Here is a 25097-nt window from a genome sequence, read left to right as displayed (position 1 = left end):
GAGGTTGTTATCCGGTAGAGGGCGGAGTGAAAGTGTGAGAGAAAGTGAGGAGAGGGTAAGCAGGAGCTGCAGAGGGCTGGAGCTGCGGAAAGGAGCGGAGCGGACATGGGTGGCAGCGGATGCCGGGCACCTGCAGCCTGAGTGCGGGCGGCAGGAGGAGCACGAGGGCCTCCAGTTGACTGAACAGGAAGGTTTACATTAGCAGAGCCGCGGTTAAAGAGAATAGCCTGCTGTCCGTTTAGCGCCTACACACACACACACACACACACACACAGTCACTCACTCACACATCTTAAGAACAGCGGGAGATGCATTACGTCATAGCCTCTCATTGCCCTAGATGACCGCGCGCGCAGGACGGGGAGGATGCGGGGCTGCCGGACTAGAACGGTAACAGATTCCGCTGCTGCTGCTGACCGCGAGCCCCCGGCGGGTGTGTGTCGGCCGGTAGAGAAAGAAGAGGAGCCGCCGTCGCGCGGCCGCCGGCTCTGATGGCTCCTCGCGCCCAGGGCGGGAAAGAGTCACAGCAGTCGCCGCGGAGCGAGAGGGTAGGGGACAGCAGGTATCTGGGAAGTGACGTGGTGTCCGCGCCCCACAAGAAAGCAAAACGGTGCGTTTGTCGTGCGTCTCGCAGGAGGGCAGGAGCGGGAAGGCGAACATGGCCGCACAGTCCGACGGCGGCAAAGCCGGGGTCGGGTGCGGCGGCGGCGGGGGTTTCGCCCAGCTCTATGATGTTGACGCCGAGGAGCCTCTGGACTCCGCGGCGATCCACATCTGTCAGTGCTGCCGCTCTTCCGCTTGCTACTGGGGCTGCCGCTCAGCTTGCCTCGGCTCTCTGCTCGGCGGGGGTCCGCCTGCCGGAGGGGTCGGCATCCGGGAGACTCACTGCCCGCCCCGGGAGCAGCTGTGGCTGGACTGCCTCTGGATCATCCTTGCCCTCCTTGTCTTCTTCTGGGACGTCGGCACGGACCTGTGCCTGGCGGTGGACTACTACCAGAGGCAGGACTACCTCTGGTTCGGCCTCACTCTTTTCTTCGTACTGGTGCCCTCGGTACTGGTCCAGATTCTGAGTTTCCGATGGTTCGTGCAGGACTACACCGGCGGGGGCCTCGGGGAGGTCGAGGGGCTGACCAAGCGGGGCACGGTGGTTCTGGGGTGCCTGTATCCTGGCAGGGACCGCCTGCAGCTGGCCACTATCTGGCTGTGGCAGGCCACCATACACATCCTCCAGCTGGGACAAGTGTGGAGGTAAGAGGGGGAGGGGGCAACACAAACACACCTGATCCTTCCCCCCCCCCTCTCTCTCTCTAACACGCTCACAAAAACTTAATGCTCCTAATGAGCAGAGCAGGGTGTCCACTTGATGTGGCTACTAGAAAAGACAGCTCGCTTCACAGTGACAGGCAGGAGAGAAAAGCGAGAGGAAGACATGGAAAGGCTCTCTGCGACTTCCTCTGTGCTTCAGTTGCTGTCTGGGAATGACAGGAAGATATTAAGAGAGACAGTCAGGAGAACAGAGAGGCTGATTTCACATACAAACTCTGATCTGTTGAAACTTTTCATTTCTGACTCATCCTATGAAAAGCTAATTCAGCAACTCGCTGACCACCCTGCAGTAAGAAAGGGTAGAATTCACAGCCAGAACAGAACCTGAGTAAAGCGTCTGCAGTTGCAGAGTAGCTACAGTCAAGCCTTCACACAGTGTAAAGAAACAAAGTGAGCCACATCCTCCAGAGTGTGTGTTTTAAGGGCTGACCGAAGCGCTCTCCATGGTGCTGAACATATTCCCAGCATTTCCAGCTTTCGGTCAAGGCTCTTCCCTTCAGAAACGTCAGCATGCCTTTGTGTGTATCTGTGTGTGTGCTGACACATGTCAGCATGTGTGTGTGACCAGTGGAAAAACGGTGTCAAGGCTCTTCCCATGAGTGTCAGCATGCATGGAGAGTACAAAGAGGAAAAGCATCTGCGCTTCTGGCAGCACATCTCTCTCTCTCTCTCTCTCTCTCTCACACACACACACACACACACACACATATATTCCCACAGTTGGACGAGGTTAGGTGTTAATTGTGGTGCTAAAAGCACTGTTGGGGGAAAAAACTGAAATACACACACTTCTTTTCATTGTGGGCTTCTTGCCTCATATAAGCATGCAGCTTGGTCTACACACACAAACACACACACTGTAGTTGTAGTAGTAACACGAGGGCGCTGTTTTCTTTTTTTCTTTTCCAGCCTCCCGGTCTTCTATGTAAGGACAACGTTTGCTCTCTTCCCTCCCTCCTCTCTCTTTTCTCTGAGAAGACTTCTTAATGGTGTCCACTTGCCCCTGGGTGGGCAGCAGGGAGAGCAGAGTAGTGTGTGTGTGTGTGTGCGTGTGTGTGTGTGTGTGTGTGTGTGTTTACGTCCTACTATGCTGATGTGCTACACAGCTTCTACGCTTTGGTTGTAGGGTTAAATCAACCCATCTGACACCCATACATACTTCCCAGTAGTTGTCCCCTCTTGGCCCGCAGAATGGACTCTCCCACCTGGAGGAAGGGGTGGATGAGAAGGAGCAGAGAGAGAGGGGGGGGGGAGAAAGGGTGGTTGTAGCTGGGGAAATGGCACAGCCTGATTGAGACTGAGAGATGGAGAGGCCGTAAAGAGAGAGAGATGGGGGGTGAGGACGTGCACAAGTGGAAAGAAAAAGAAGGGGGAGGGGAGAAGAAGGAGAAGTGAGAGTGGTGGGGGCAGGGTGGGCTGGATGGAAGATCAGCTGTACTTGGTTTGAGACCACCTCCTTCCATGTCAGGGCATTAAGGAGCTCACCTGCTACACTCAACATTAACCGTGACCACTGCAGAACAGAGCTCCTGTTTACAGAAGCCAAACAAATGATACTGATTATTTATCTTTCACTGCTCTTGAGTCAAGGACACGCATCCTTCTGGCCTTATCTTAAAACTAAAACATCTTGAAATGGTTTGTTTGGGAGGGCCGGCGTGCTCTAAATCAATGCACATGTGGGTGTTTTCTTCCAGGGACGCTGCATTATTTATGGGTCGTGAATTAACCTCCGGCTCTAATAGGCATACTGTACATAATGTAGAAGCGCATGTCTGCATGGAGGACACCCATGCATGCACTGCAGCCATGCAGGAAGCTGAAGGATTTTATTTTTACAGCACGTTTAGATTTGTGTGCATACTGCTCTCACACACACACACACACACACACACACACACATGCTCAGTGTGGCAGTGAGACAGTTTAATTGAGATCACTGCCTACATCCTGCCCACATGTGCTGTAGTTTCCCACATCCAGCACGTATAGATCAGCATCTCTTCAAGGCTGTTTATAGAAAGGTTAAATTCAGTGTTTAAGTCAGTAATGAAGGCTAGAAATATTTACAGTCACCAATCAGCTGAAACAGGAATAAGTCAGAGTGTTGCTTTTGAAATAGTTGCCCGATTAGGTGAAAGAACGCAAGGGAAGATGTGACCTATTAGGCTCGTTTCCAGCTCCTTATTCTTATTCAGGGACTCTGGTAGAGTTCAAAATAATCCATATTTGTCTGATACGGGACCTTGATGAAGTCCACGAGTTTGACTGCCGTCTGACACCAGCTCTTTCGGTTCCCTTTAAACCAGCTTTTTGGCCGGCCCTCTGTGGCAGCTCGTGGGCCTTAGATGACCATTTTAGGGAGATCTGCTATCAGTGACAGCATACAGATTTTTTATTTATATTTTTTTCATCTAAAGGAGGTGTGTTAAAAATAAGGCCTGGGGGCCAGAAGTGGCCCAGCACAGGCTCCAACCCGATCCAGTGGACATCTTTGGAAAATCTGAAGGAGGGCGTAAATTTTGAATTTATCTATATTTTAATAAATTTGACATCTTGTTCGCCATCCATACTACATCAAAGTAATGAAGTAATAGATTTTTTTCATGATCTACTATAGAAATTTCAGTTTTTTTCAGTGTGTCCTCAGTAAAATTAATTAATTAAAAAGGGCATTTTCTGTGATTTAACAAAAACATTCTGCTTTAAACGTACAGGACAGTCCAGAACTTTTACTGTAATTTTTACACATTTATTTCTTACATTTTAAGCCCAAAGAGCCATTTCTTTATCATGTCGAAAAACTAACATGTACTGTTGAATTTGCACTTCTTTTTTATTACATTGTGATATTTCAGAGATTTAATGTGCAGATAAACTGCTTTACACTTTGATCTTAAGTGAGTCTGGCACACTTAAGATCAAAGCGGGCCGTACGTGGCCCACGACGTGAAATGAGTTTGACTTCCCTGATTGAAAGTGTGTAGAAAAGCCTGACATATGCGTGTTTGCCCCTCTGAACCCCTACAGGTACATCAGGACGCTGTACCTAGGCGTCATGTCGCGTCGGCAGAAGGAGCACCAGCGGCGCTGGTACTGGGCCATGATGTTCGAGTACGCCGACGTCAACATGTTGCGTTTGCTGGAAACGTTTCTGGAGTCGGCGCCTCAGTTGGTCCTGCAGCTCTGCATCATGATCCAGGAGAACCGAGCCGAGACGCTACAGTGTAGGTGTTTGGATGGATTTACAGACTGCGCTGTACCGGTGTAATAGCATGTTTTCGCGTAGCAGCATGCAAATGAGCAGCTGCTCAAGTGCTAATTATCAATTTACACACATTGTGCTTGATTATGTGTAGCTGCAGATGGCTGCTGGATTTTGCAGGTTTTTACTGTTGTTCAGGTTGTCAAAGATAGAAAGGGATGTGCGAGTCAGACTCCATCATCCTCCTCTTCTGTGTTGGATGCATCATCTTGGGCGGCCACCCACTGGTGTTATTCATCGTGCTCACTCTGGAGTTTTGGGACACAGTTTACCTTAATGGAAAGATGTGACGAGTACACAAGGGGGCGGATACACACGACAGCTGGGACATTAAAAATAACTTCATATTTGAGACTCGTCATTACCAAATGTCTCGGTCGTGTCACACACTACCTCTTACTTACTGTATGCTCATACCATTACACAAAACAACCCTCCCTCCCCTCCCTCCCTAGTGAGTCATTATAATGTCGTGTTTATACAAAACAGGAGAAGCATGGAAATCATCCACCTCTGTCTCCCTGCAGGCATCTCCTCCCTAGCCTCCCTCCTGTCTCTCGCCTGGGTTCTGGCCTCCTACCACAAACTGCTCCGAGACTCTCGTGACGACCAGCGCAGCATGAGTTACCGCGGGGCGCTGCTGCACCTCTTCTGGCGCCTCTTCACCATCTCCTCCCGCGTCCTCTCGCTCGCTCTCTTTGCCTCCCTCTTCCACATCTACTTCGGCATCTTCGTGGTGATCCACTGGTGCGCCATGGCCTTCTGGGTAGTGCACGGAGGCACTGACTTCTGCATGTCCAAGTGGGAGGAGGTGCTCTTCAACATGGTGGTCGGCATTGTCTACATCTTCTGCTGGTTCAACGTGAAAGAGGGTCGGACGCGATACAGGATGGTGGCGTACTACACCGTGGTGCTGGCTGAGAACAGCATCCTGACCGGCCTGTGGTGAGTTTAGCGCCGTTTGCATTCTCTGACATCCCTGATGCAACAAGCGTAAAGTCGTAAAATAATTTTTTTCACATAAATATCACAGCATGTATGCAAGAATATCCAAAAACTATAAAAGGTAGGCGTACCTCTTATTTCACAAGGAGCTACTGTAAAGGCACGCAGCCTCCTGCAGCTTCTCAGGTTTGCACCTACAAGGTTCATCCAGCTTCACAAAGCTAAATGGCAACGATCTGTGTAATGATCTCTTTCTAATTCTCTTATAAATTCTTATTTTTTTTACTTCCTTTCTAATTTTGGAGTTTTTTATCTTCTATGCTGCCTGTGTTCTCTAGGTCTTTCCTTTCATTCTTTACTTCCTGTTTTATTTTGAAGGTTACTTGTTCTCGTTCTGCTGAGTATTTAATCTGTATTGTATCCTGCTCAGACTTCAAATTTATTCTGAAATGAAGAAGTAAACAGACACATTCAAAGTACACCATAAGTGCTTACCAAAGCTTAGCCTATTTACAACACTAGCAAGTTACCTTGCTAGTGTTGCCTATGTCAAAATATTCATGTAATAAAAGGCTCCGCCCCGTAAATGCTTTCTTGATGAGTTTACTGCCATACTACTTGCAACATAACTGATGGCCACATGGCCCGGGGCCAGTAAGTAGTACACTGGAAAATTGTTTTGCCAGTTGATGACTCATTGGGACCAATGACAGTGTTTCTGGCAGCCAGAGTCATCACAGTCATGGCTTTATTGAAATTCATCCATCTTTTCATGTGCTCTCATCCACCACCAGCATGCTTTACATGGTTGTGCAGTCATTTTAATATGCTAAAGCAAAAAGCTGCGTGTATGCAAACAAACTGCTAGCTTAATTTGGCAGATCGCTTTAAAGCTTGGTGCCCTCCCCCTCTCCCTCTAGCAGTGCCACCTGCAGCATGCAGGGGCTTGTCTAAAAGAAGGGTTACTGAGTGTACGACTTTACATTTATTTTAAAACAATAATTAGAAATTATTTTGCCGATTTCGATTATTAATATTAAGTACAACTCCACTAATGAACCATGTTTTAAAATACACACTGGGCTACCCATCAGTAGATAAAACAGTTCTAATCAGCTTTGGGGAACCAGTGGGAAAGATGGTTTACTGCTATAAACACGTGTAGATGTACACCTATTAATTTAACCCCTGTACTGTCACCTGTCATCCTGTAGGTATGCCTACAGAGATCCAGTGCTGACCGACTCCTATGCTGTCCCGGCACTGTGCAGCGTCTACCTGACATTCGCAGGGGGCGTCCTGGTCATGCTGCTGTACTACGGTTTCCTCCATCCTGCCACTGCCCACCTCCAGCCAAGTCCCGCCTCATCCTGCTGTGCCCAGCTGCTCTGGGGTCTCCCTCTCCCCCCATCAGCCCCACCCACAGCCCCTCCCACACCAGCCCACATGGCCAAGTCACAGACGGAAGAGGATGTGGCCGAGACGTGTCTTCCCGTCTTCCAGGTGAGGTCTGCGCCCCCCACCTCCAAGCCCGAGGGCCCGCTTATAAAGATCGACATGCCCAGGAAGCGTTACCCAGCATGGGATGCCCACTATGTAGACAGGCGCCTGCGGAGAACTATAAACATCCTGCAGTACATAACGCCAGCCGCTGTGGGCATCCGCTATCGTGATGGACCCCTCCTGTATGAACTGTTGCAGTATGAGTCCTCACTCTGACAAACACACAAATCAGCACACACACACACATATACAGACAAGTACACATAAGCACATATGCACCATAAAAAATCATGTATGTATATGTGGATGTTCAGATTTAGAGAAGATTTAGAAACACATTCATGCACAGAAAGTCACACTGAATATAAGCACATACACACACAGAAGCAATCTGTCACACTTACATGTGTGCGCACACACGCGATCACACTTACATTCCTTGCGGGCACCTGCGACCTGTGAGCCCATGGCCATGACTCAACAAGCTGCTTCGGCGCGAGCCCGTCTCCTCCTCTCTTAAACCTTTTGTCACTCTATTTAACTCCTCTAATCGTCCCTCACTTGGTCTCATTTCTTTAATTTTACATGTGCGCGCTCCGCTGCAAAGAAGAAAAAAAAAAGTAAAAATATGAAAAATAAGCGTAGTTTTACGATGGAGTCCTTGACCACCGCAAGCCATTTATGTTGCACGCGTTCACGGGTTTAAGTAGAATAAAAAGATGTGACACAATGACCGTCACTTTTAATAAAAGGAGTTGTAACATGTCGTTATTAGTCTGGTCAAAAGATAGTGTATATATTTTCTATGTACAGAGAGGATGTTTTTTAATCTGTTGTTATGTTGTTGTTGGACAAAGCTGTTGGACACATCAGTTTCTCGACATCACTGACAAGGTTAACGGGGAGAGTGATCGAGCATGATGGAAAAGATGGAGACAAAGTGGTAGTAATGGCATCCAGTACACTCAAACAACAATTTTTACATTTGCGGCCTCAATTTTTAAAAATCTAAAAGTTTAGCTACAGTTTCTTAAAAGGACAGTTTTTGTTTAGTAGATTTACTTGTCTTGTCAAAGGCAGAGTAAATCACTACATCCCTGACATTAGCACTAGAGCTCAGGCCAAGAGTCGATTAGCTTAGCTTAGCTTAAAAAAACTAAAAACAGGTGGAAACAGCTAGCCTGGATGTTTTCTCCTAAAGTATGTAGTAGCTAGCATCTTGTCTTATTTAAATTATACAAAAAGATAAATGTGAAAAATAGTTTTTTGTGGGTTCAGAAAGTAGCCAAACCATCTACCACTAAGAATAATTGCACATTTACTTGCTCCTAAGATAGTAAAAGAGTAACTCTTCACATCTTGGAGTTCATGTGCTTGTAAGTCAAAATATGGAAACAAACTCATGCTATAAAAATTATCATTCTTATTGATCAGGGCTTGTAAAAGAAATGTGATAGTTGATACCTGACCTATCAGGGTAATCAGGGGAGTAAGTTTTCCAGCTAATCTGGGTTACTTTGTGTAGCGTAATGGTAGATGCTATGTTATAAATTGAAGCTTATCTAAATAAATAAAAGCATGTATATGAATTTGTAGCAAACTTTATTTCTATCAACAAAATAGTTACTTTTCTCTGCTTGTTTCTGCCTACACGATGTCAACAACTCAGCAAGTCCTGCCACAAAATCTGACTCGAGATCTTGAAAGCTACAGGTTTCTACCTGTTTTTGTTTGTTATGCTAACCTAGGCACTTAGCAGCTCTTTGGGCTTGCAGAAACTCATATTTAATGGAGAGATAAAGAACTAGTACAGCTTTTCTCATGTAACTCAAAGGCCAATTGAGCATAGAACAAAGAAAGCCCAACTATTTCCTTAAGATAGACTTGAAAAAATTATGTTGAGGGCAGTTAGCAACATGTTAGCTGTAATGTGGAAAAATGAAAAACAGTCGCGTCTTAAAGCATAGTTCAATAACACTGAAATAATTTCTTGCTGAACATTTGGAAAAGTAAAAATTTTTTTAAAATTATGGTGATTTCAGTGTCTTTAACCGTTTTCAAAGTAAACCAAACTACAACACCTAAACAGGACTAGCTAGCTAGCTTTTTCGTTAGATGTTAGCTAAATGCGGTTTCAGATTTCATGATTATATAAGCCATGCATTAAAGCTCCCAGCTATTTGAAAATTCTGAAACAAACTGAAGACTCTTTAATAATTGACTTCCATGTTAGTGGAACAAGATTCATAAGGAATGTTTCTGCCTTAAATCTGTGCCATAGGTACATCTTGACTGCAAACTCATTTGAAGCCCTACGCTATATTCATGCATGCACCTCCCTCAGTATGTAACTACATGTGGCGTCAGTGCAGCTCCCAACAACTGTTGCAAAAGCCTGGGAATGTCTTCTTGCCTAGGCTGTTGTAGACTCTACATAGATATACTACAAAATAGCACAAGTAAAGTCCTAGATGATGTTACACTAAGTACGGCTAAATGTAATATGGTCATAACCATATTGCTCATGTAGAATATGTGAGGGAAATAAAGTGTGAAATTTGAATGCCATCTTAGGGGGAGTTCTCCATCATTTCCTTTTATGCTCCAAGCAGTTGTGGGAGGTCTTTTTATATCATAAAAATAAGGGTAGATTCAAGACTAATTATTTTTGATCGAGGTCTACTACATTTTTGTGTGTGTGATAGCTTAATCATGTTGGTCCCACACTAACAGGGTGCTGCCACTGAAGCTGACATAAAACAGTTTTGGACTTCAGTCATCACAACCCTCCCAGTGACTTGTCTTCTCCTGTTTCGTGTCCAATATCAACTCCTCCAAAGCCACCCACGGCTGAGCTGTGGTGTATGGCTCATTATTTATTTCTTTTGGTTTGTTTACCCCTGTAATCCAAGCTGTTACATTGGCAGGCGAAAACACATGAGCTGAGATATTAGTCATCAGCATGTCAATGGGAACGGTGCAACTCCTGAAATCTCACGCCGTTGGGGGGGGGGTTTCCTCCGATCTCGTTCCATGAGCCCATTTTCTCCTGCTTTTTACAACCCCCTTTGCTATGAGGGCTGGGTATAGAGAGAGTTAAAATTGGGGTACGTCAACAAATTTTGTCATTTCGGTAAAAGTCAAAGTCTTTCTGAGGGCGACGTGCAAATATACGTAATTAATTAATTTATTAGTCCTCAAATTATAATTCTGTGATTGATTTCAACCAGTGACCCTGAAGTATGAGAATCTTTTGAATGACTGGTAAAACCTGAAATTTTAAGGTATCACATTAAAATTTGGTTGTAGAAAAGCTTGACGGATATGACCAGAGCTCCCTTTCCATGGCCACTGACTCTGAAGATACCAAGGCATTCCCAAAACAGCCAAGAGACAATATCTTTAGTTTGTCCTGGGTCTACCCAAGGTCTCTCCTCAGTAGTCTCACCTAAGAAACTTCCAGGATGCATATTAGCCAGATGCCTGAAACACCTCACTTGGTGTCTTTATATGGTGAGAAGAAACATCTCCACTCTGAGTCCTTACATTATCTCTAAGGGTGAGTCCAGACAGTCTTTTGAGTCTTCTTTCTGGTAGTTGTATCCACCGTTTTATTCCTTCAGTCACTACTCACAGTTTGTGGCCAAATAGTTACGGATCACTACAAACATTGTCCCAATCTCTGGTCAGTCTCCCAATCCATTTTCCCCCATTCATGAGCAAGACCCCAAGACACTTTAACTCCTCTATTTGAGAAAACAGCCTGTCCCCATAGCAAAGTGGGCAACCCACCTTCTTCTGGCTCAGAAACATCGCTTCAGACTTACAGGTGCTAACTATCAACCCCGCTGCTTATTAGCTGTGAACCACTTAGTGTGTCTGGAAAGCAAAAAAGTCAGCATCGTACTCAAACAACCAAGACCCAATATCCTCTGCCCTTAGCTGTTCCTACAAATTCTGTGTATGAAAGTTCAGAGAAAAATGACAAAGTTGGAGCAACAAAAAAACAAAACTTAGCATTAATGATAGTCCCAAACCTTACGTTGGGAAACATTGCCAGCTTTAACCCTAAGGCTTGTTTAAGGGTTAGGGTCACATCTACCATTTAGAGCTTTCACCTGTTTGGTGAAATGCAACCCTAACGGCAACCCTACCACCAAAGTGGTTCACCGATGAACTGGCGGATGTTAAGAACACCATTAATGACTGATAAAGTGAATCAGTAGATAAAACTGTAATAATTACCCCAGTGTGGAAATTTCTTTATTTAAATAAGGAGACTAAAAGCAGAAATACAGCGTCCCTTTAAGTGTGAACGATGCGAACGATAGGTGGGCTCACATTATCTTTCTGTGGTGCTAGCCGACTGACAAAACAAAAGACAAATCAGTCCATTTGCTGCGAACCGGCGAGTAGAAACATTAGGTGCGAACGCGCAACAGAAGCAGCAGCATCAGTGTTCATATGGTGCAACACTCTCGAGCTTCAGAGTCAACTGGCTGCTAATCCCACTTCATATGGTGCAAATACAAAACACACATGTACTTATGGTGCAATAAGGGCAGATTGTCTCTTTGAATTCTATGGTGCAACTTGAGTACTGCCTTCAGTTATCAGCCAAGGCTGTGCCAAAGGCTCCGTCCAAACGGACAACTGCTCTTCCTGTCCTGCAGAAGCTATGCAAGTCTCCAACACGGGGGAGATGTGCTTAGTGTACACACACACACACACACACACACACACACACACACACACACGGTTTTCCTCTGAAGCAGGGAGAGACACACAATGAAAAGCAGTGTAATAACATGGGATGTATCCCTACCTCACCGCTTGAACACACACAAACACACTCACACACCAATGTCCAGTATTCCCTTACCCCTTTATAATTTGGGAACAATATTCATATGGTGCTATTGAGTAAAGCTAGATGGTTTTTGTATAGTTGTGGTTACGGTGAAGAATTAGCCAAATATGTGTATCAAACATTCAGATCGATTAAACAGTCTAATTTCTTCATGTTGACAGCGTATGTAAAAAACAGCAACACTTTCCGTCTCTGTGAAACACATCAAAGCAACAATGCCTTATCTGCTCGACTGAAGTGGAGGTGGTTTCTTTTTTCTTTCTTTCTTTCTGTGTGTTTTTTTTAAGATATGAGTCATAGGAGGGTGGTGCTACTTTTCTGGTACACTCTGATCTGGACATGCACTGTACATGAAGAATAGCGTCAGCACGCAGAAATCAAAGGAAAACAGCGTCAGCACGATGTCCTGTAAACCAAACATGTGCCATTTAGAGAGCGCAGTCAGGCATCTCCTGCTCGTTTCACAGAAAAACAAATAATCTTGCATGAGCGATCTGGATTTGAGAGTAAATATAAATGGCAAAGTCACAGCTTATATGTTTCTGAACAAAGAGCAGCTGGCCCGCTTGTTTTTTTCCCGCAGCATTGACCGCTGATTTTTTTTTTTTTTTTTTGATCCAATCTACAGCTCTTCGCACCCAGAGCTCCAGCCAATGAGAAATCAGGTTTATTATAGCCAAATCAGGTTAGAAGCAACCAAATAATACAATTCTCTGTCTTTATATGGAACTACTCATGAGGAGCGTTCAGACTCAGCGATAGCCTCATGATCAAAGTCCAGGTATCATACCTCAGTCTCGGTTGTGTCACCCAGCAGTCAAAAATCATCCACACTGGGTCTACGACTGAGCCTGCGCGCTCTGAGTGAAAAGTTTCTTCCTTCATCGAGAAAACCAGAGCCTTACCCATGCCCACACTGTAAGAGAATTTAAATCCAGTCGGTGTTATGACACTGTTGTATGGCTTCACATCCACAGCTATGCAAGGTTACGAGCAAGAAGGTTCTGGCCTTAGATAACCTTTACAGAAATACCACGTCACTGTTCTCACGCGTTGCTTGTTTTTATATATGTTTTAGGCTTTTTTTTCTCTTAGTGAGGAAGGAATAAACCATAAAGTGTTGATGTGCAGAATTGCAAATATGCGATGTACCATTTGTTTACAGATTTTAAGCTTTTTGCATTTTTCTTAAATAATTTGGTGATTATTTTTATGGACTTTACATTTTTCTCTATCAGGATTGACTTCTGATGGTTTAAAATTTGTCGGGAGGGGAAAACTGTACCTTGGGAATAACTGGGATGAATGCCACCTCCTGACTGAGGAATGTGTATCTTGCTGTGAAAATGAAATGAAAACCAAGGAGTTGTTTTTCCTTTGGATAAAATACATAAATGTTCCACTATCAGGGTCTACAAAGCATATGAGGCCTGTGGTAAGGCTGTGTGTGTGTGTGTGTGTGTGTGTGTGTCTGAGCACAAGCTACCATACAGTGTCATGAATGCTTCATATATTCTTTTACATGCTTGGTCTAGAGCTGTGAAAGTATGGTTTTATTGAGGCCAGATGTTAAGTTGTTTCTGATCTCAGACCAGTTTTTACCAGATCTGAGTCCAATGACAATTCAGATCCTTTCCTAGAGGAATCGAAGCGGTTTGGTAGTTTTGGCACAGAAAATGAAGAAAAAGGATTTCAGTGGTTTGACTCAGGTTTGGATACTATAAGCACAGGGCAGGGTCAAGCTAAACCTTAACTTGGAAGTACCTGTTAGATGTACCATGAGTTTTTATTTTGTTAGGGTCATGCTTTTCTACCATGTTCTTCAGCTTGGGGGGAAAAAAAGTAGCTCTAGCGACTTCGATGTGCAAAAGTAACTTTTATTTTCTTGTGGGTGGCATTTTGATTGTAAATACCTTTTTCTGGTAATCCTTCTCAGTTGGATCTATGTTCCATGGGTTTGCTTAGATGGCTCTTTGAAATGTACCGATAGTAAATGTTCTTTCTAAATATCCAGAATGTAAAACGAGAGAAGAAAAATTCAGCGTGACTGGAAGCTGTGTTCTCATAGGAATCTGTGCCATTGTGTTGTCTTGAGTATAAGCACACTGATATTAGCTCTGTGGGTGGGATGAAGTTTTTGGAGGTGATTTGCCAGACAACTGTGCTCCTTTTTTTTCTTAAAAAAAAGAATTATTAAGTAATAATTTCTTTCAAAAGAAACCTTCAGAAGAAATGTTTATCGATACAAAAATAATTTGTTATACATTATGATTTTACTCACAGAAACTTCGGAGAGAAAACTTTCATGTTTATGAGGAAAAATTAACAAGACAAAATTATGGTAAATGTAAAAATAAAAAAAGTTAGCATAACATTCTGACAACTAATTATTTTTTTTAACCTTAATCTTGATTTCTGAGTTCAGTGCTATCATTTTATCAATTCAGGTTATCTTTGCTTACATATTACTACAAAAATGTCAAATTAAAAAATGTATTGGGTAATTATTTTTGCTTCAGTTAAAAGTTTAACCTACAAGGAAATGGCTAATTAGCTAGCTAGCTAGTTCTGGCCAAAACGCTAACGCTACCGAAAAAGTTTTTCGCACAATTGGTTTTGTTTGGAATAATAACTACAATCAACTAGCTGAGTGCAGTGCAAACACAAAAAAGCCCAAACATGGGCGTGTATTACATTTCATATGCGAGTCCTGCTGTCTGGCTAACATCTCCTAACTTCACTGCAGAAATTCAAATCGCTCCCACGTCAGCTCATGACAGATACCATTCAGGGGGTTTCCCTAATTCACACCAAATACAAATGGGAGGGAAACGAGAAGACACATCATGTACCTTCAGTTTGTCTGTGTATTGCGTGTCTACGATAGTACCTAAGCATTACGGTTAAGAGTTGAATGATATTTTCGGTGGTTCTAGGCAGCCACCATTAGGAAATGTGTTATTTTTGTTACAATACCTCCTGGAAATAAAGTCTATTTATCTGTGAAGAGACAAAGATTTACAATAATACAGATGACTACATAGAAATTATGACAGATTTTAAATGATGTGAAAGAAATATAAATGAAAACATGTACAGTTCGTTTGGTTTTGAACACAGAACAAATGTATATGCGTCAGTATTGAGTTTGATTTTATATGTTTAACATTTTATTACATTGTAATGTGACTGCGATGGAGAAAAAAAATATAAAGGAATATAAATTAATTTTTCCCAAAGGTGTCTCGCTTGTTCTTCCCAATGCCAGCTGACATATGGAGTTTTAATCCTCCTCAGAATCACTACACAAAGAGACGAATCAGGCTTCCCAACATTTTGTATTTTGTCAAAATCTCCTAACTACACAAATATTTTGACATGTCAGACACAATTTGCATAGTACCAATTTCTTTTACACTTCTAAAAACAGTAACCTTAAACAGCAATCCTTGATGGGATGCAATACAGATAGAGCATTTAAACACATGGATATGACATCTGCATTAAAAAAAAAGTCATACCAGTGGCCTGAATTTAACTCAGTGCACAACTCGCTCTACTTCCTGAGCCACAGCTGCCCACATATGTTCACATTACATAAAGCTATCAGAAATAACTATATGTGCAATATGCAGAAGAGGGAACATCACATGGCAAACTTTACAAAAGTTAGGGTTTCACATTCTAAATGGTTAAAGTATGCAAGCAGCTCTGCACTAAGTGCAAGTTGTATGTTTTTATTCTGTAATGTGGTTATACTCAATAAATCCCTTGAAAAGTACAGAAAATATTTCACCCATTTCATTCCATATATAATCCATTTAATAAAGAAACAATAAACAAAACAACTGGGGCCTTTGGCTTGCATTAAATCTTACTAGAGAAACGAGATAGAAGTTTTTTATGTTATTAAATATTCATCTAGTGCTCTGGTGAGGAGGAGCAGTGTGTCCTGATGTTCTTTAACATTTTGGGGGGAAACAGGAAAGGATACAAGCACAAGAGTAACATTCCCACAAATGTGTCATATGGATCCATCCCTCAGTGGTTTGAGTCATGTTGTTGAATTTGCCAATAATAGGAGTGTTAAATATCAACAGGCTCATGCTGTGACCTTGAGCGGTGACAGTTTCCGATCCCTGCTAACAGGCGTGTGCTCTATCTAAATTCCTTGATCAGGACAGCAGACCTGTGGCTGCTCCCTCTGTGAGCATCAGATTAAATAAAACAGCCTTTGAAATTGCTATTCAAGTTTCAAACTACTACCCGAATTTGCGTTTGTACTGTTTCTAAAAAAAAAAAAGAAAGAAAGAAAAAAAAGGCGTACACAGCTAACCTATCTGATGCTAAAAATAACAATTACAGTTTTAATTTTGTAATACAAATCCCTGTGTAAGAAAAAAAAAATGTAAGTGCTGATTATTTCTTTGTGCATCTAACAGTCTTTGGTATCACTCATATACAGGAAGCGCAGATGGACCCTGACACACCCTCATGTAAAGTGAACAATTTGCATAGACACTACTGTGAGGAATTACCTGTAATTCTACAAATTATTATTATTGTACCAATTCAGATTTAAAATTCAGGTTTTGGCAGACTTGGGTAACAGTGTAACAAACAAAACAGACCACCACATAAAGAAAACTGAATGTTAATCAAAATCAAAACTTTGTCACAGCTGAGTTAAATGAGCTAGTGGCTCCCTCTGCTGATAAAATGTAACAGCACAACTTTAAACAACGTTCCCAAAGAAAAATGGAAAGAAAAGTAAGATAAATGAAAGTCATCTCTTAAATCAGTAGCTTGTGTCTCTTCTTTGAGAATATTAATAATAATAATAATATCAGTCTCACTGTTACCGTCTTCCCACCAAAGACTTTGCCAAGATTTCCCCAAAACATGATTTCACAGCTAATTAATCACCACTGGCTTCTTGTCACATGTTCAAGTCCAAGGATTTTTAACAGCAGTAACATTATGGAGACTCAGTAACAAAATACAGCATTACCCACAGCTGTATTTATACCAGTGCACGACTCAACATAGGGGATCTGCAGACCTGAGGCCTGTATTACACACCCGGGATGTCTTTTCATTATCTGGGTTCACTAAACCAGACCTCTGTAATCAGGCTTAGCAGTCACACAAACGTTGTTATCCACGGATTCCCAGTCTAGCTGTGAGCGGATTTTGGAACATAAGACCGATCACCAACGTGGACATGAAGCAGAGCGGCATATTTTACAATCATAATACCAGACAATTAAAGAGAGATTAAACATAATACAGGCTAAACTGTTAATACAGTAGGGAGTGTGTGTAATAAGAAAAGTGCCATGTTTAGTTATGGTATAAAAAGTCCACTCTTGGCCATTTGCTGCATGTCACTACCACTCTGTTTCCCAGCTTTCCTTTCTAGTCTGCACCGTCCCTGGAAAATGTGACTCCTGGATTGAGACCGTTGCCAGTGACCCAGTTCTCACCACCAGCAATGATCTTCCAAATTCAAATGGTTTGTTGACGTCGTCAGAAAGGGACTCTAACAGCGTGATCTGAAAGTAGCCACGCTGAAAGCTGTGTGAACATGCTTGACATTATAATCTTTAAAGGCGAAAAAAATGATCTCTGTTAAGGTTCTGAGTCTGTTCCCTGAACTCCGAGTAATCTGAACTCCCTCATATGTTTCTGTCTTTAACCTTTACGTGCTCCCAAGAGCAAAGCCTGGGGAGCAGCTGAAAGAGTAGCATGACATATTTATGTCTCATAACACAATCATGTAATAAACTGCACAATTGTACTCTCTTTGCATAATGATGGGGAGGTAACTGATAGGCCTACTAAATTACACAGATTGCATTTCCTTCCAGGCTTTAGTTGAAGCAGCTTCTTTTTGTTTGTTTTGTTTTTTTTTCTTTTAGCCTGGATTACATTTTTACATTCTTGTTTTGGGTTGCATTGTGGTCTGCTCTTGATAAATGTGTGGTTCTAAACCTGTTTGCGACACAGTTGGTTTATTCCAACAAGGGGTCGTCGTCATCATCATCATAGTCGACCTGCAGCCTCCGGAAAGGCTGAGGCCCTGATTGGCGGCGAGTGCTCAGAGACCTGAACAAAACTGAGGAGAAAGAAGAAAAAACAAATCATAGCTTGTTCATCTGATGGAAAGGCTGAGAAGATGTTGAGGGGTTCCACAGGGTTCCAATCTGGGTCCCCTTTTTTTCCCCCACATCAACACAATACAACAAGAAGACACATTATTCTTACTCACCAGTGATTGTAGTGAGTACCAGCAGGACACCCACCACCAGGCCAATAACCAGGGGAAGATCTACGCAGGCCTCAGCGGCCAACAGGCACCGAGCCTGGGTCAGGGTGCCATTGTTGGGCTGGGCGGGCACTGACAGCAGGCGGCACATGAGTGGATAAACATCCACAGTTTCTAAGCTGCTCAGCTGATAACCCTGACGGAAGCCAGGCCCAGTCGCTGCCAGGAAAGGGTGCATGCTGGGAAGAGCATTGTCATAGCCATGATCGCCCACTAAAAGTAAAAAGGAGTAAATAGGAGGATTACCAGGCATTAATATTGTAGGCAGTTAATTCATTGTGCTTTGGCTTTTGTCTTTTACTCTTAACATATCAAAAAAAAAAATATTAAAAAAAATACATTCTAAAAAAAAAAAGCACGTACGTCTCGGCAACTTCTTCCCCTTCTTCACTATGGTCCAGCCTTCGTCAGCAATCAGTATGATTGGCTGGATGCGCACATTGTTCTGGTAGTGCAGCCTATCAGGAATGGACTTCTTCAAGTATGCCGTCATGTGGGGGTGGCATTTACTCAGCGCTTTGAAGACAGCATCAGCTTGATCACCTGGACAGCAGACACATGAAAATTGCAACTGGGAGCTCAATGCACAGAATAACAGAGACACAAGTTTCATTATGTAATATGAGATGAGCTCAGCATGGTTACTTTGATTTGGGAAGAGTGCCGCCACAGGTGTGAGGTCCACCAGTGTGTAGTTGTCTTCAGGGAGGCACTCGTCCAGCTGTATGAGGCGCTCGGGTGAGCACTGGGCCATGCCGTGGTCACTCGTTATCACCACGTTGATGCGACCCCAGAGGCCGGTCCGATTCAGCTCAGACATCAGCAGGCCGATGTTGTCGTCAACCTGATCGCACACAAGAAGACACAAATGTCTGCATCAAGTAAAAAAAAAAGACTTGCACCACTGGAACTAGTCTTTAATTTCATTTTAGTGGAGAGACAGAATATCAGAATATTGGTCTGGAGCTCCAGGCAAGATGTGGTGAGGATAATCAAGAGAAAGGTCTCGGATCAGTCCAAAACTACATGGGATGAGCTTGTTAATGATAACACACCAGCCTGTATTTGATTGAAATCTTGTTGTGCCTCTGCTCAGAGAAGCCACATGTACAGCTCCGTCTGAAGTTTACCAGTGAACATCTCACTGATTTAGAGAAGGACTGGGAGAAAGCTGTGGTTAGACCAAACCAAAATCAAGCTCTTTGGCATCGACTCAATCCGCCGTGTTTAGAGTAAGAGAAATGTGACCCAATTAATACCAGCCCTACAGTAAAGCGCGGAAGTGGAAACATTATGGATTGGGTCTGTTTTTCTGCTGAGAGTGCAGGATGACTTCACTGCATCTAGGGTCCAATGAATGGGGCCATAAAAAGTGCATGAGTACCTCCTTCCCTCAGCCAGAACACTAAGGATGGGCCATGGATGGGTCTTCCAGCATGACAATGACCCAAAACATTACACCAAGGCCACAAAGGAGTGGCTAAAGAACCACATTAGGGTCATGGAGTGGCCAGCCGGTCTCCAGACCTCAGTCGTGCTGCCACTTATAAAGTTAAAGCTAAATCTTTAAGTTTATAAGTGGCAGCCAAGAAACCTAAAGGATTCAGAGGGTTTCTGGAAAGAGGAGTGGGCCAAACTCCCTCCTAATGTGTGTCCAAACATGGCGACCAATTACAAGAAACGTCTTACAGCTGTGCTTGCTAACAAGGGTTTCTCCTCCAATAATAACTCATTTTTCTGCTTGGGTAGCCAATTATTTCACTCATGACATGCAAATCAGTTTATAACTTTAATGTATTAGGTTTCAGAATTTTTCTGCATTTTTGGCTGATATTTTGTCTCTGCATTAAAATGAAACGACCACAAAAATGACACTCTTCATTTGTTTTTAAGTGAGCAAACTTACAAATTCAACAGAGGACCCAGTAATTATTTCCTCCACTGTACATGCAGGTTTGCTGTAGCAGTATGACAACCTAGTAAGCTTGTTTGATCATTTAAATATAACCAAATGGCTGTACCTCCTTCAGCGCTTTGCCCATGGCGGTGGTGTTGTCAGGGCCGAACATGTGACCTGATTTGTCCGGCTCCTCCCAGTAGAGAGCTGCAAACTTCACTCCTTGTTCCTGGTGGGATTATAAAAATCATAAACAATGTCAAACCTTCCAGCTTTTCCAAATTAGACCATCCCCACAAAGCGCCACAAATCGGAACGTAGAGACATGATATTTCAACCTTTTCATTTCCTAACAGCCAGTCTGTCACATTCCCCAGTCGTTCCCGGAATGTTACGTTGGGGTTGTAGGGAAAGAAGTGTGTAGGTGTGCGGTTCCTGATGGTCACGTCGGAGCCGGGCCACATCATGGCTGCAGTGCTGTAGCCGGAGCCCAGCGCGGTGATCCAGAGGGGCTCCGCCCCATTCCACCACATCGGGTCGGTGTCGTTTCTAAGGCTGAAGTGCTTTTTGCTGATGGGATCATACATGCTACTGGCCAGGATACCATGAGACTCTGCATAAAGCCCTGTAACCTGTGGAGATAATAATAATAAAAACAATAATATTATACTGTCCATTAGGGCTGGGCCATATCATACCGTTCACGGTAATACCGGTGTAATTTTGGGCAACGATAGGAAAATGAAATATCGCGATAGAATATGGGTAAAACGCGCATGCGCAGTGCCTATGTTTACATACGCACATGGCGGCGACGCAGAATGAGAAGAGCGAAATTGGATCGTTAAATGAAACGGATGAACCAGAACTGGTTTGTAAAAATGCTGCAACTTCAGTGGTGTGGAACTGGTTTAGCTTTTGTCCGTCAGATACACAACAAAGCACTATTTTTGGTAGAGCATGCTAGCGGGCCGTCGTTATTACTATGTTTTTGTGAAAATACGGCACACTTAAAATCAATCCTTTGATTTTTCTGAAAATCGACAGTGCCCCTTATAATCCCGTGTGCCTTATGTATGAATTCTGGTTGTGTTTACTGACCTCGAAACGATTTTATGTGGTACACGGCGCTCAAAAATCTGTCAAATGTTTCAGTACGACTTTGCTAAGCTACGAAGCCGCACCGCTTGATGGATTGTCGGAGCATTACGGCTATCGTAGGCAGGAGCCTCGTGGAGTGATACGTACTGTGCTTCAACATAATATTACCGTATTGTGTGTGTATAACCTCTTTTTAAGTTTTGTGGATATTATACATGCTTATGCTGAGGATATGTCGGCCAATTTCCACTGGAAATGCCTTTTGGTTAAACTGTCAGCAAGGAATTTGCACTGTTACATTTTTATATAACTTTAATGCACATAAAAAACAGCTGCTTGTTTAAGTGAAAATACATTGATGGGGTTTTTTGCACTAATAAAGCTGTGGAGTTGGAAAGTATTTTGTCTAGTGTCAATTATATCGTCAGTTATATCGTTATCGCAAATTTTCAAATGTATATCGTGATAAATATTTTTGGTCATATCGCCCTGCTCTACTGTCCATGTGATTTTGTTCTATTATCTATCTTTAAGGGACTTGATTAGTCAAGCATGAAAAGCAGCTTCCAAAATGTTAAAAGGTGAATGCAATGATGAAAAGTCTGGGAACTCAATTAACTGAATTTTGATTTGATTTGAATGTCTGGCCCCAGCACAATGCAAAGAGCTTGTTCCTAGAAGTGTATCATAATGCACTGTTTGGAAGTCTTTAGCAATAGGCCAAGTGGTATAAACCAAGAACAAATCATATGCAAAGAATGATGCGCAGCCAAGCAACACAACTGCACTGAAAATACAGTCCCCAGTTTAATTTAGCACTAGGTTTTTGTACAGCTCCGTACGTGGATCTGAAAGTATGCTTGCTTCACAGTGCAATAAAAACATTGTTGTCAATAAAAATAAATGAATAATCATGACAAATGGCCATCATCACAGTACTGATCAAAAATAATCGTGTAGCACTAATATCACACTTAGAAATTGGTTTTTTTTATATTTCTTTTAAAATCTGACAACAGTAATAAACTTCACAATATCACATTTACAAGGCTTTTACAGGAAAATTGAAAATCTTGTGTGATTTAAAAAATATATATATATAAAACACCCAGTGAAACATTTTGCAGCTAATGACATTAATTAATAACTAAAATAATTATTAAAACAAGACCCAACCTGCATTCTTGCTGTTGGCCAGCTGGGGGCAACACATATGGTAGAATAATAGCCCTCTTAATTGTGTTCTTTATTTGCAATCAGAAAGGCAGGTTAAAAGGCGTTTACTCATCAGCTAATGACTTGTCAATCACAGGTGTTCAGCATCTCCCAACTCAAGTCACTATGTCCATCTTTTATATACAGTCTATGGTTCTGACCAAGTCAATTTTTTGGTGTAACTTTTCACTCTAGAGATACTCCAGCTCAACAAAAGCTCTGTTCTTTCTTTTTAATGCATGCTTACAGTCTAAATAAACAGGAGGAAATGACTAGTGAATCTGATGAAGCATGAAAGCAGTGAGGCTTTTGGTTTTTTTCTTGGAAATCCTGGGTGTTGTCGCCTCTGGGTTAAACAGTAGCGAAAGAAAGGCTGTGGGTTTTGAGGCAACGTGTTTTTCAGAGAAGAACCTGCTTATTTTTCTTGCATCAAATTCAAATGAAGGAAGCGTTTTCAGACCAGAATCAGACACAACTATCAGACAGATCATCATTCAAACACACACACGCACGCACACAAACAAAAGCAGGCTTACCAGGCTGTAATGGTTTGGAAACGTCTTGGTGATGAAGACATTAGTGAGCTGCTCCACCAGGACTCCCTGGCTGTACAGGAGCTTCAGGTTCGGCATGGGGAACCTCTTCAGGTAGTCAGCTCGAAACCCATCAAATGACACCAGCAGCAGCGGCAGCGGTTCCTGCTGGGTGGTGGTATTTTCTGTGGCCCAAACACCAACGCCACAAAGGAAAGCCAGCACCAATTTAAACGACATCCTGAAAATGTGTCAGACAAAAAACAGAAACCTGAAATACTCGAACCAAGCTGAGAGGGGTTTTAATTTCACATTGCTAAGCTAGAGGTTACAGTGTGCCAGACTGAAAACCCCGCCTGCAGGAGATTAATCAGCTTTCAGGGTAACAATACAAAAAGGGCTAAATAAATGAGACTGGATGTTCCGGGTATGATTTCCCTAGGTGTAAGTCTCACATAGACAAAGGAAATGACTATTCTCAAAATACCAGAATTATTCTTTGGCCCTTCACTTTTACTTTATAGAAAGTGAAACTTATAGTTGTTTGGTTTGCAGTGAAAAAAAGCCGGAAAACTCCAACCAGCTAAAAGTACCACTCGACAGAAACCGTAAGAATCTTTCAACACGCTGTGACCACGGTCTAAACCAGGTTTAAGCTGGAAGGTTTGTTCTTCCTGCAGGTTTGCACATGGATAAACAGGATGTGTTTTGTACAAACAAAGTCAATAAGTGGCTCAAGTGACATAAGAGTATGTCACAGTGGTGGAAGAACAAGCTTGAACAGAGGCTCAGAGTGAGCCAAGTGAGGGGTGAGGATTATTTCTGCATGTATACAGTTACATTGGTGGATGCTCATACTGGACAAGGCCAAATTTTTAATTAATGATGAGTAGAAGTGATCACTGAGAGCTCAGGTTGTAGCCTGCCATAAGCTCTTCACTTTAGACAGTTTGTTTTGGGGGTTTTTGTAACCCAATTTTGGTCTGTATGACATCAATAAGAGCAGATACCACAAATAAGGCCATCTCTCACACAGGACCCCCAACCACCTGCTTCATCTGTTTAGGCACAGGTAACCATCAGAACATCGGCTTAAAGAACAGCTCGTTTCAGACGGAAGATAAACTGTCTGAAACAAGCTCAGAATCACAAAAACAAGGATTATTTTGAACTGTCACTCATGTGTTCAAGAATAACATGTTTTATAAGGAAATTTGCCATTTAAAAAAAACAAAACCACTATTTGGGCACAAACAAATGAAAGCAGACAAAGGATTTTTCTTCACACACATCCTAACTATGCACATTCATGCAAAGGGCCTTGATACGCCACTAGATAAGTCACACAAACGGCTCCAGTTGATAAATGATGCTGATTCTAACCACTATCCTAACTGGGACCAGTTTCTCCAGCGCTTTCTTCCTATTCACGACGCAACTTTGCCGTTTACGTTTGACTTTCTTTTATCAGTGCATGGTGATGGTCTGCAGTGTGGCAGAGAAAACACAATTAATGAGGTTATAAAAATAAAGTTATACCTTATTCATTAATTTAATTACTTATTTTAAAGACATTTTATTTTATTTATACACTACCTAGTTACATTTCATGCACGTGTTGGAGGAAGTACTGAAGTGACGCCAAGGACTTCCAGCGAAAAGCCTTGGCTTTCACAGTACCAGTCTGATAAATAACCACAACAAGGAAGTCGCCGTTCTTAAAGGAAATATATCGACACAGCTCTACTTATAACACAGCGAATAAACACTGAAAACCATGCAAAAAAAACTCTTATTTTCTTCTGGCAGGTTGGAAATGCAAAACGTGTTGGGTCACCCGACCAAGAAAATTTTTATTTTCACTTTCAGCAGGGGCGCATGTTAGCAGTTCGTATACCAAGTTAGCTTGCTAATGTCACGGCGTTCCCACAACAACAGTTCGTTTAAACACGTTACCTGCCCTGACAGAGCTGACGGATAATTGTGCTCCAAACAGCGCCTCTGAACACCTTTCCCCCCTATCTTCGCAGCAACATCACCGGTGGACTTTCACAAAACACACAAACAAACGCTGCGGAGACGCTGTCAAGTTGGCTAATATCATTCTCACTCAG

The 25097-nt window shown here is 42.8% G+C and overlaps 2 protein-coding genes across 2 annotated transcripts; one reads left to right on the top strand and one right to left on the bottom strand.

Moving 5' to 3' along the window:
- Nucleotides 1-15697, top strand: xkr6a (XK, Kell blood group complex subunit-related family, member 6a). Its single transcript, XM_003440919.5, has 4 exons — nucleotides 1-1248; nucleotides 4357-4553; nucleotides 5119-5536; nucleotides 6751-15697. The coding sequence occupies exons 1-4, from the start codon at nucleotides 659-661 to the stop codon at nucleotides 7253-7255; spliced, it is 1710 nt and encodes a 569-aa protein (XP_003440967.1). The 5' UTR covers nucleotides 1-658; the 3' UTR covers nucleotides 7256-15697.
- enpp4 (ectonucleotide pyrophosphatase/phosphodiesterase 4) lies at nucleotides 15229-25097 on the bottom strand. The gene is made up of 8 exons (XM_005449987.4): nucleotides 24940-25097; nucleotides 22987-23224; nucleotides 20473-20766; nucleotides 20259-20363; nucleotides 18883-19081; nucleotides 18601-18780; nucleotides 18181-18450; nucleotides 15229-18027 (listed from the first exon to the last, which is right to left on the bottom strand). Exons 2-8 carry the CDS (start codon nucleotides 23221-23223, stop codon nucleotides 17924-17926), a joined length of 1389 nt encoding a protein of 462 aa, XP_005450044.1. The 5' UTR covers nucleotide 23224; nucleotides 24940-25097; the 3' UTR covers nucleotides 15229-17923.

The sequence above is a fragment of the Oreochromis niloticus genome, linkage group LG23, assembly GCF_001858045.2.
Source record: "Oreochromis niloticus isolate F11D_XX linkage group LG23, O_niloticus_UMD_NMBU, whole genome shotgun sequence".
Taxonomy (NCBI): domain Eukaryota; kingdom Metazoa; phylum Chordata; class Actinopteri; order Cichliformes; family Cichlidae; genus Oreochromis; species Oreochromis niloticus.
Note: the sequence above shows the minus strand (reverse complement) of the source record. Positions and strands in the feature narration are given on the sequence as shown.

What these genes read in the sequence shown, in the direction of transcription:
- xkr6a (XM_003440919.5), top strand. Translation starts at nt 659, where the DNA reads ATGGCCGCACAGTCCGACGGCGGCAAAGCCGGGGTCGGGTGCGGCGGC. An exon ending in CAGCTGGGACAAGTGTGGAG is followed by an intron (nt 1,249 to 4,356) that starts GTAAGAGGGGGA and finishes GAACCCCTACAG; the next exon opens with GTACATCAGGACGCTGTACC. An exon ending in CCGAGCCGAGACGCTACAGT is followed by an intron (nt 4,554 to 5,118) that starts GTAGGTGTTTGG and finishes GTCTCCCTGCAG; the next exon opens with GCATCTCCTCCCTAGCCTCC.
- enpp4 (XM_005449987.4), bottom strand. Translation starts at nt 23,223, where the DNA reads ATGTCGTTTAAATTGGTGCTGGCTTTCCTTTGTGGCGTTGGTGTTTGG. An exon ending in GGCACTCTTCCCAAATCAAA is followed by an intron (nt 18,781 to 18,882) that starts GTAACCATGCTG and finishes TCTGCTGTCCAG; the next exon opens with GTGATCAAGCTGATGCTGTC. An exon ending in GGTACTCACTACAATCACTG is followed by an intron (nt 18,028 to 18,180) that starts GTGAGTAAGAAT and finishes CTTTCTCCTCAG; the next exon opens with TTTTGTTCAGGTCTCTGAGC.